Source organism: Macrobrachium nipponense, chromosome 20, assembly GCF_015104395.2.
Source record: "Macrobrachium nipponense isolate FS-2020 chromosome 20, ASM1510439v2, whole genome shotgun sequence".
In the NCBI taxonomy this organism is placed as follows: Eukaryota; Metazoa; Arthropoda; class Malacostraca; order Decapoda; family Palaemonidae; genus Macrobrachium; species Macrobrachium nipponense.
This window is the reverse complement of record NC_061089.1, coordinates 65,543,750-65,556,249: the sequence shown is the minus strand read 5'-3', so window position 1 is coordinate 65,556,249 and position 12,500 is coordinate 65,543,750. Positions and strand designations below refer to the sequence as shown.

Here is a 12,500-nt window from a genome sequence, read left to right as displayed (position 1 = left end):
ATTATATAATAATAGATTATATAATATATATAATTAGAATTAATAGAAGATATAATACATAATATAGATAATATATAATAATAGAATAGTTTATTAAAAAAATAATTATATAATACATAATAAGATATATATATTAGAATTATAGTACATTATATTATATATATTATATATATTATATAATTAGCCTATACATATATATATATAATATTTATATATATTATAGATATATAATAAATTTAAATTAGAATATTATATATAGATATATAATTATAGATATTAATTATAATATTATTCACTATAGATCGATTATATTATATTAATAATATTATTATTATAATTAGATTATATATTAGATATATAAGATATATTATATATATATTTATAATTATAGATATAGTATACTATATTATATATTTATTACATATATTTTATAATATAATTAATATAGATTAGATAGATAGATTAGATAATATATTATATAGATATTTATATATATATAGATATATAATATAATTAATAGATTATATCTATATAGATAATATATAGATATAATATATTATATATATATATATAGATATTATATAGATATCTATTATAATATATATAGAGTATAGGAGAATATATATATAGATATAATATAATATATATATGGAGAGAGAGTAAGAATATGGATAGAGTATAGGGATCTAATAGATAGTAATATATAGATATATATATATATATTATATATAGTATATATATGGGAGATATATGATATATATAATGAGATATAGATATATATTATATAGATTAATAGATATATATATATAGATATATTATATATAGATATATATATATATATATATATAGATAGCTATATATATATTTAGATAATATATATATATATATATAGATATATATAATAGTAGATATAGAGATATATATAGTATATAGATATATATTAAGATATATAAATATATATATAATATAGACTTAATAGAGAGAATAGATAATTAATATTATAATAGAGTATAAGAATATAATATATAAGAATAAAATATAGATATATATTAGTAAAATTTAAAGAAATATAAGAGAAAGATAATACTATAGAAAAAATATATGGAATATATAGAATATATATAGGAATATATATGAAATTATAGATAAAGATATATATATAGATGAAGATATATATATATATAGAATAGTAAGAAATATATGATAATAGATATATATGATATATAAAGAATATCAATATATAAAGATATATATAGGAATATATATATATAGATAATATCAGATATATATAGATATATATATATAGATATATATATAGATATATATATATATAGATATATATATATAGATATATATAGGAGATATATATATGATAATATATATATATAGATTATGTATATATATATCGATATATATAGATAGATATAATATAATTAAATATATTATTAAAATATATATAATATATATATTATAAATATATATTATATAGATATTTATATATCTATAATATAATATAATATAATAAATATATAGGAATATATTATTATATAGCTTATTAGATTAATATATATATATATAATATATATAATATATATATAGAATATAATAGAAAATCTATATTAATATATATATATTAATATAATATATTATATATATATATATATATATAGGTCTGCAAGGAAAAAAATGAAAATCAGGCGACTCATGTATATATATATACATGAGTCAGCAGGAAAAATGAAAAGCAGCAGTACCTAAAATGTGATCATTACTTGAATAACATTTTAGCCAGCTATCCATTTGTGAGAGATATATGGGTCCCAACGTGTGGACGCTGCATTTACTTTTCTCCAGGCCAGTAAGGGCCTCTTGTAAATAAATAGCTGTAAAGTAATTGGCTGAGTTTCTGGCGACCTTTCCTCTAGAGTAAATTATCACAATAAATCCTTTTACGGTAAGTTCAAGTAAATTTCCTTTATTTTCCCTTAACTATTTCTGTTTACGTATCGGAGTCCTTTTCAAGGCCGGGCTCATACGTAAATAAATATATATATATATATATATATATATATATATATATATATATATATATATATATATATATATATATATATAATATATTTAGTACGTAGCCCGGCCTGAAAAGGACTCCGATACGTAAACAGAAATAGTTAAGGGAAAATAAAGGAAATTTACTTGAACTTACCGTAAAAGGATTTATTGTGATAATTTACTCTAGAGGAAAGGTCGCCAGAAACTCAGCCAATTACTTTACAGCTATTTATTTACAAGAGGCCCTTACTGGCCTGGAGAAAAGTAAATGCAGCGTCCACACGTTGGGACCCATATATCTCTCACAAATGGATAGCTCGCTAAAATGTGATTCAAGTAATGAAAGCTAGGTTTCATAATTTTGCAGTAATGCAACACTTGCGGGCAGATAGACTTGACATGTGACTCAGGGAATCTGGAAAAGAATCCCAGATTAGACAAGATAAATAAAAAAGGATTTACTGCCCAATTTCAATTATTCAGTTCTCTAACACTGGGGAAAAGGAACTCTAATGGTTCACTGAGGTATGCAATGACTTCATTTGTCTGGGACGATCACACAAGGGGAAGCATGCGGCCATGCGGCAGTGAGAGGAAACAAAGGGATGAGTTCTTTTTGGTTTAGAAATTGAATTGGGAAAATGGGGAATAATTAGGCACTAGGATGTAAGGGACTGGCAATATGCTGTTTCACAAGACGTACCTGGATGCCGTGTTCAGTGGATCTTTGTAGAAATGTGGCGCCTGGCTTTGTCTTAGGTCTGGGTCCCTTGGTGTGCCAGTAACCCCATGGATAGGCCTAAATGGAAGGCGGGTGGACGAACTCGAGCGGTCTGAGGCCGAATCCAGGTGTTTTTCATGGGTGTTGGGGGTCGGCTTAACCCCCCACGAGCAGGGCAATCCTGGAAACAGAACATACAGCCAGCAGAGGGTTCACAGGAAAAAGAGCTTAAGATATAGGCCTAAGAAGTACTAGTCTGCCTACATCCTTCCCTTTGAGATACGTCCCTAAAGCTGACAAGAGTCTATTTTCCCCCAACTTAGGAACTCCCTACCTCTGGCTGGCGGGTTTTGGTTTCCCGCGTTTACTAAAAATCAGCTGATATTTAGAGGACTATGGCTGCCGTTTTACAAATCAAAATAATGAATTAATTACCGGGTAGACGAAGAGATCGTATAAACGTAGGAAATATATACAATATAATAATATAATATAATATATATATATATATATGATATATATATATATATATATATATATATAGATATATATATATATATATATATATATATATATATATATATATATATATATATATATACGTATATACACATACATACATACATACATACATACATACATACATACACACACACACACACACACACACACACAGTGATCCCTCGTTTATTGTGGTTAATGGGGAGCGGAACCCCCCGCGATAGGTGAAAATCCACGGGGTAGGATGGGTCCCCCTAGGAATTTCCGTAGTGTGTGAGTGGGTACCAGAATTTTAGAATATGTATATTTATACTTTATATATATATATATATATATATATATATATATATATATACGTATATATATATTTTTTTTTTTACTTAAATCCATTTAATTATAAAACATTAATATTATACAATGATGATGACGACGATGACCGACCTGTGCAGTTCAATGAATGTGATGATGAATGATGATGATGATGGTTTTACTGCCCAGGTATAATAAGCCCTTTAAATCAGTTCGGGAAGCGCCTCATGATCGTCAACATTTGCTTCTGAGAGAGGCGAAGAGGCTGGTGGTAGCAGAGAAGAGGCTCCCACTCCACTCGTATAGGCTTCAGGTTGACTCGGAGGCTTTTCTGCTGGAGGCGCTGATTGTGTAGCTGGGGGGTTTTACATTGGAGAAGAACATGGTGGTGGGTAGTTGCTGTCGTTGTTTTTTCTTTTGCTGCAAAATGCCCTTGTACAAGGACATAACCCTGTCAACACGGTTGCTAAACTTGACAGCTGGAACCATATCATCGATGTCTTGTGCAAATCGTTGCATTGCCCTTGCCATGTTGCACAATTGTTGCAGGTTCTCTAGGGTAAGGCCACGCTCTTCAATTTTGTCGTCTTGCTCTTCTTCGCTTTCCTCTTCACTTGCAGATTTCGTCATCTCAAGGAGGTCTTCATCTTTCAGTGGGTCCGAGTTGGCATCAATAAGGCTGTTGACATCTTCTTCTGTCATGTCGACGAATCCTTCAGCCCTGATGATGCAAACCAGCCTCACCGCCTTCCCCACCGCCGAGTGATGAACTTCGACAGGAGGGAAACCTGCATAGTCATGCACCACGTTAGGCCATAATTTCTTACAGCTAGAATTTATAGTCTCAGTTTTCATGTCCTTCAATGCTTGCTGGATATTGGTCAAGCATTGACCAATATCCAGTACTTTTTCAAGGTGAAGCCTTCGTTGTCGTCAACTGTCACCATGAGGTCCTCCATCGTGGAACGAATGCAGAGTGGCTTAAAGGTACGAATGACACCTTGATCCGTCGGCTGAATTAGAGATGTGGTGTTAGGGGGCAGAAACTCTATCTGAACCCCATAATATTGCAGGTCTGTTGCATGGCCTCCTGCACAGTCCATCAAGAGAAGGACCTTAAAAGGGAGGCCCTTTTGAGCCAGATATAGCTTCACCTGGGGAATGAAGCAATGGAGGAATCATTAGAGGGTCAGGGCTTTTGTTATCCAGGCCTTAGAGTTATGCATCCAATACACATGGAGCATAGCCTTATTTTTGTTTTTTAAGGCCCATGGATTTTTGGCCTTATAAATAAGCCCTGGCTTAAGCATAAAGCCTGCAGCATTGCCACACATGATGAGAGTGACACGGTCCTTGTGGGGCTTGAAGCCTGGCCTCTTCACTTCATCCTTGAAGAGAAATGTATGAGAAGGCATCTCCTTCCAAAAGAGCCCTGTCTTGTCCATGTTAAAAACTTGCTCAGGGAGGTAGCCGCCATCACTGATGAACTTAGGAAACTCATCCTCCATGTAACGACGAGCAGCATCAGTGTCGGCAGAGGCAGCCTCACCATACAAAGGCACGCTTTTGATGCCATCTCTCTCTTGAAATTTATCGAACCAGCCTTTGCTGGCTGTAAAACCTCATCCTCGAGGAGGCGAATCACTCATAGCAGAACTAGTACTGGCTTGAGGTTCATCAGGATCATCTTCAGCGGCTTCTTCAGCACCTCCTTTGTCGTCGTCATCGGACAATGTTTGATTATAGAGAGATTTGGCCTTTGTCCTGATCATATTAGTGTCCAAACACACTTTTTTATTTTTCCTGCAATCAGCAACCCACAAGGATAATGCAGCTTCCATTTTCACAATTCTCTTATTATGCGGAGTTACCACACGTTTCACTTCTTTATTGAAGCTTATTGCAGCAGTTTTGCGGATGTTAGCTTCGTCTTTTTTTATGTAGCGCACTGTTGATTCATTCACTCCATAATGGCGTGCCACCGCGGCATAACATCTGCCGTTTTAACATATCTAAAATTTGACCTTTTCACTGATGATCATCTTCTTCCACATCCTCTTGGGCTCACTAGAGGAATCTTTCGCAGGGGCACGGCGCTTAGGAGACATTGTAAAGGCTTAACGAAAAGTTAATTTTGAATACAACATTAAGATACACGAGACACAGTTGACAGCATGAACAAGAGTGGCGAGATACAACAAATATTATATATATATATATATATATATATATATATATATATATATATATATATATATATATATATATATATATATATAGTTATCTTACCTTGTTTCCTACTTAAATCCTGAACATATATATATATATATATATATATATATATATATATATATATATATATATATATATATATATATATATATATATATATATATATATATATATATTTATATATACACACACACACACAGTGGACCCCACGTATTCGCGTTCTCTGGATTCGCGGACTCACACATTCGCGGATTTCTCTCGGGAACGTTTCCCTGCATTATTCGCGGGAAATTCGCGCATTCGCGGTATTTTTCTATGAGAAATATCCACAAATTCTTGGTTTTTGTGATCAATTTCATCATAAAATGCACTTTTTGTGAGAAAACTATTAAAAAAACCAAGTATGAAAACTTTTAGTGGTTTTTCTTAAGTTTTAACTAATGAAATAGGCTGTTTTTAGCGCTTTTATAGGGGTTCCAAACATTCACGGATTCTAACTATTCACGGGGGGGTCTGGTACGCATCCCCCGCGAATACGGGGGGAACACTGTAGACTGGTAAAAATGTTATTACAACGGAATTCTATCTAATAATAGAATCCCATAAAAGTGCCAAAATATAGGTAGTGAATAAGAAAAGTTATGGAAAAGGTAGTATATATACCAAGAGATCCATCCACCTGTTGCCATGTTTAGGTCCCCCACAGTTAATTCCTCCTTAATCTTCTTAGGCATTGGTTGAAGGAAATAATCTTCTTAAGCCTTGGTTGAAAGAAGATTTTATCTTTGATATCTGAATCCCAGGTGCCCCTTGATGTTCATTATGTGTCTTTGCTTAATCAAGGTTGACTATCATTTGGGTTTTGTACCGACAGTTGCTGCTATAAATTATATGTGATAAATTTCAGTTTATTCTGTGGTTATGGTTATTTATCTGGTTGAAAATAGCTGAGCTCTGTTGTTCATACCTAACTGACCATTTATGTTGTATTAATCTCTGGGGAAGTGATTTTCCTGTAAAACCAATGTAAGATTAGTCACAGTCCAGGTGTGGGATGTCGTATACTCCAGTGTCCTCCGTAGTTGTCTTTTGTTGGACGTTAATCAGGAATTTGGCAAAGGTATTTGGGTATGTAAAGGCAAATTGGTTAGATTTTTGTGAGTCTGGGTCACTGTCTTAATTCTCTCCAGGTGTGGAATTTTTATTTTATTTTTGGGTGTCTCTCTGGTCTTGTCTTGAGGGGATCGGTAGAAAATTACGTTTGCTTTATGAATCGTTTTCTCAATTATACGGTCAGGATACCTTACAAAGACAAAAGCTGCTCGGGCATTAATTCAAATTCCTGATCCAGGAAATCTGGGGAACAAATTCGTAAGGCTCTTAAGAATAGGTTGCTGGCTATGCCTATCTTGATAGAAATGTCATGATAACTGAAATAGTGAATGTATGAAAGTGAGACTATTGGTTTTTTGTATATGGTTTTCTTTTCATAACTTGTTATCGGTGCCGTCAATCGCTGATTTTGTGGTGTTAGACAAGCGCCATAGAACCAGATCGCCACTAACCAAGTCCGCCGATAACCGAGGACTGCCCAATGTAGTATTCTTGCACATAGTATATTCGATTATTACAAAATATAATATTCAGGGTTTAATTATTGCAGATTGTATATTTAACAATGTTTTTCTTCCAGGGGCGGTGTAGTTGGGGGGTGCCGTGAGCGTGGTGAGTAGCAGCGGAGCGTGAGCAGCGTGCAGAATGGCGACAATTGATGGTCGTCCGGCGCAATATGGCGTCACGCTCAAACAACTGCGCGAGCTTATGGAGTGTCGTGGTCCCGAGGGTGTGGAGCGCATCCAGCAAGAATATGGCGGCACCCTCGAGATAACGAAGAGGCTCTACTCATCAGCCACGAACGGTAAGAATGAACTTTATTGGTATTAGTATAAGTAATACTGTAATGTCTTGCTTGGTATAATGCACTCATTTTTCAGGATTCAAAGAGTATTGAAAATATCCTATTGCCTAAAGCTCCAGAAATTGTGTTACAGTATTGATATTCCTTCCTTAGTGGCTGGGAGTATGTTTGGTATTGAGTGTTGTAGTAACAAGTTATTCTATCTCTTAAGACATTTTGTTATTTAAAGCTCCTTCCTAAATATTTATAAACTTTAGCTGATGAATGGTTTTCAAGAAAGTAATGTTAGTAAAAAAGATTCGGTCAAATATATGGAGACAAAGATATAAATGTGTGAAGCATGTGTTTGAGGCACTTGTCAAAGTATTTTTCAAATCGATACTAAAAAAATTTTAATGTGATTATATTTAATAGTGAAAATGCTGAGTGTAATTATTAATACTAAATTAACAATTACTGATATTGAGCGAGTCTAGAAGTCCATTAGCTTGCAGAAGCAAGCTTCAAGAGTAAAGGTGCCTCACTGGGTGTATGGCAGTTTGGCACTTTCATTGAATGTGGATTCTGATATTAAGAGTAAGTACTAAAGGAAGTTCTCCAATGCTGAAATAGACCTTGGGGAGTAAGACTCCGCAGAATATTTTCTAGTGATGATGTTTATCATTACTTTGTTATCACTTGTGAGACAGAAAACTGTCACTTTGAGTAATGTTGTGTAAAAGCTAACAATCCCTGGAAGAGAACAGAGGGACAAGCATGTGCTCTTGATATCATCTTTGATGGGTCAGGAACTGTTACAGACAGTACTTTAGTTTTCTGGCAGCAAAGCCTTTAGTCTTTAATGATTTTCAGTCATAAAGTACAGCATAACCTATAAAAGCTAATCATTGGGTATGTGTATGGTGCAAGATCACTTGTCAGTTAAATCTTACAGGTAGGCAGCAGCGAGTTGCTGTGGACTCCCGAGATCTTTAGTGAACCAAGACCTATTTTGTCTGGAGTTTCACAGGGTAGTATATCAGGTCCACTGTTATTTTAAGAGTATACAAGTGACATGGTTTTGGCCTGGAAAACAAGATTGTATGTGTGCCGATAATGCAACACTGTGGGTGTAGTAGTAAAGTCTCAACTTTTGAGAAATGAAGCTGCCCTCAACCATAATTGGGATATGAACCGGATCAGGGAAGAGAGTAGTTGGTGAGGTATTAAGCTAAACTCCAGTAAAATGCAAGCACTATTGATTAGCAGATCTCGTATAGATTTCCCTCCCCATCCTTCCCTTTAGGTGACTGGAACTTTGCTGAACAAGTCTAAAGCTTTAACTATTTTAGGTGTAACCTTTGACTCACATCTAACTTTTGAGAAACTTCTAATGAAAGCTTCAGCAAATGCTGCACGAAAGTTAGGTATTGTTCGTAAGGCCTCATATACGTATATATTTATAACAGTGATAAAATCTGTGCAACCTGTTTTACTACATTTACACTCCCTTTACTAAAATACTGTTCTACAGTGTGGATGTCTGCTTCTGCCAGAGATTTATCTCTTTTAGGTAGAATGTCCCCTTTAGCTGACAAGAGCGACCAGATTTGCTTGACAGCAGCATCAATATGCAGTCAATGTTCCTTGCTGTCGAACTTCTCAGTTCCAGAGGTCCTTTATTCCTCACTGTTGGATTATGGAACAGCTTCCCAGAGGAAGTTGTGCAATTGGAACTTCAGAAGTTCAAATGAAGGTCCAATACATTGCTTCCCTAGTACTATTTTCCTGGAATTTTAATGGATTTTTATCTATTTATTGATATATATTTTTTAATACAGTGGTCTTCTTTCTGTATTTCCCTTTACCTTGTCTTACTTCCCAGTGAACAACCCTGTGGGGTTGTTCCGTATGAATAGGTTTCACTTCTGAATAGTAGTGAGCAGTTATTACCAAGAAAGCTGCTATTTTTTTCCTACCATTATTCTTCAGAAAAACAGTCCCCTTTTATTGCTAGTTTTCTAGAAATTATACATAATTTCCTCAAAAAAAAAAAAAAAAAAAAAAAAATTGACGTAGTTATCCACAAAAAAAAAAAAAAAAAAAAAAATTGAACGTAGTTATTATTGATAGTCCTATGCAGATGATGTTATAGTCAGGACAGTAAGCTGTTGCTCGCAACCAAATGGTTATGGCTTGCTGCAACATTACTCTGCATTTGGTAGAATGAATAACCCCAGCCAGAGTAGTGTTTTGCTATGCTGTCCCATATTTTTAGACCAAAGTCATGTCACTGACGAAGACAAAACCGCTAAGGTTATTTTATTATAAAAAAAGCTACTATTTTCTCCTACCATTATTCTTCAGAAATAACAGTCCCCTTTTATTGCTGGTTTTCTAGGAATTATACATAATTTTGTCAAAAAAAAAAGTTTAACATTGTTATTACTGATAGTCCTATGTAGATGATGTTTTAAAGTCAGGACAGTAAGCTGTTGCTCACAACCAAGTGGGTATATCTTGCTGCAACTTTACTCTGCATTTGGTAGAATGAATAGCCCCAGCCAGAGTAGCGTTTTGCTATGCTGTCCCATTTTTTAGACCAAAGTCATGTCACTGATGAAGGCATAAAACAACTAAGGTCCATAACCGTTCCGTGGAAGGCCAGGTGATCAAAGCCTAAGGTTGCTAAAAATGCTTATAAAACTGTGACTGGAATTAAGAATGCATCGTCCAAGATGTCAGTAACTGTTTACTATATAGTTGAGCTATATGGTTAACCAAGGCAAATGCAGTAAATACTAAAATTAGTTAGAAAAAGTCTTTACTAGCTACAGGCAGTCCCAGGCTTACGACGGGTTTGGCTTACAACGTTCCGAGGTTACAACGCTTTTCAATTATATTTATCAGAAATTATTTCCAGGTTTACGACACATGTTCCAGGGTTACGGCGCCTACAACACATCTGGCAGTAGAAATATGACTCCAAAAATGCAAAATAATCAGTATTTGAAGTTTTTTTATGATAAATGGAATAAGAATGGAGTTTACTTAGTTTTTAATGCACCCAAAGCATTAAAAGTAAGGTTTTCTTAGGATTTTTTACGATGTTCCACCTTACAACGATTTTTGGCTTGCAACGCGTCTCAAGAACGTAACCCCCGTCGTAACCCGGGGACTGCCTGTACTTTGTCAAGGTTTATCTTGATATCATGTTTATCACACTTATACAAGTATACTATTGTCATTGCAGCTTTTCTTATATGTTAGTAATGAATATTATTTAAAATGCTTCACAAGTTTTTTAAGTATTTAGATTCAGTGTTAAGTCATTACATTAGTGCTTGAAGGTCAACTTTTCAGTAATCTTAATAAGCATTAGAATATATGTGTGAAGTAACAATTTCAGCCATATTTTTAGGGGAACTTTTAGTCTAGGAATAACTCCGTTTTCAATACAGTTCTCATTTATAGGAATAAATACTGCACATATGTATAAAAAGTGAAAGGAAAGCAGAAATGCATATATATCTAGAAAAAAGTGTTCTTTGTGGCAAATAGAACATTTTAAACCCTAAAGAAGAAAAACAATAAGACTAAATAACACAGACAATCTTAAGGCAGACCCAGGCTTATTGCCAAGTAGTAGGTTAAATTGTGCTTTGGTATTGATAATTTCCTTTAATGTCAAGTTGCTAAGCTTGTTGAAAGAAAGGAAGCTTAAAGTACTAATGTCAGAAACTTGAATTAAGTATAGTGGTAAGAAGTACTATATTTTGCATGTTATAAAGGAGGTGTAGACTAACTTGCTCAGACTACAGAAGGTTAAGATTATGAGATTACAGAAAGTTTAATGCTGGTAGGTGAGGTAGGATTGTAACTTGTGCAGAGAGAAATTGCTTTCTGGTATTTTGTCAACTTGAGATAAGCTAAATGTACTTAGGAAGAAAGGTTTGCAAGCATGTACAGGCAGTCCATGGTTTACGATGGGGGTTCCGTTCTTGTACTACGTCATAAACCGAAATAGTCGTAAACCAAAGCATCATCGAAAATCATTGAAAGTCTTAGGAAAACCTTACTTTTAATGCTTTGGGTGTATCAAAAACTATGTAGACTGCATTTTTATTGCATTTTTCATCAGAGAAACCTGCAAATATTTATTATTTTGCCTTTTTCGGGTCATATTTCTTCTGTCTGTGTCATAAGCGCCGTAACCCTGGAACATGCATTGTAAACCAGGAAATAATTTCTGATGAATATATTTGATAAGTGTCGTAACCTCAGAACATTGTAAGCTGGAACCGTCATGAACCAGGGACAGCTTGTACTACTTATAAATCATATTACATGTTATACTGTGCGTCTTAAAATTGTTTTAACTGTTTTGAGGTACGTACATAATATGTTTTTCTTACTGTGTAAATAATTCTTATACTGCAAGACATGATCTTTCTAGGTAAGAAATTTCTATTTTCTATGATATTTCATGTAAACGTTTTCTGAAATTGAATTGATAAGGTAGATACATCTGGTAACCTTACCTTACGGGAAATGCAAGGTATGATTCTCTCTCTCTCTCTCTCTCTCTCTCTCTCTCTCTCTCTCTCTCAAAACTGAAATTTTTGTATTTTCAAACCCATTTGATGGCCTTTTTCTGCTGATTTCAGGACTGACAGGAAATGAAAGCGATTTAGAACACCGAAGACAAACGTTTGGTTCGAATGTTATTCCGCCTAAGCCTGCAAAAACATTCCTAACACTAGTATGGGAAGCATTACAAGATGTCAC

The 12,500-nt window shown here is 34.0% G+C and overlaps 1 protein-coding gene across 20 annotated transcripts in view; it reads left to right on the top strand.

Moving 5' to 3' along the window:
* The window catches only part of LOC135226765 (plasma membrane calcium-transporting ATPase 3-like), a 538,460-nt gene that overhangs the window by 356,222 nt on the left and 169,738 nt on the right, over window positions 1–12,500 (top strand). For all 20 annotated transcript variants that reach the window (XM_064266580.1, XM_064266568.1, XM_064266575.1 and 17 more), the window contains 2 exons: window positions 7,509–7,733; window positions 12,380–12,500. The exon at window positions 12,380–12,500 is cut by the window's right edge and continues 77 nt beyond it. In XM_064266580.1, coding sequence (XP_064122650.1) covers window positions 7,574–7,733; window positions 12,380–12,500 — 281 coding nt within the window. In that variant the 5' untranslated portion in view covers window positions 7,509–7,573. The remainder of the gene's footprint in view (window positions 1–7,508; window positions 7,734–12,379) is intronic.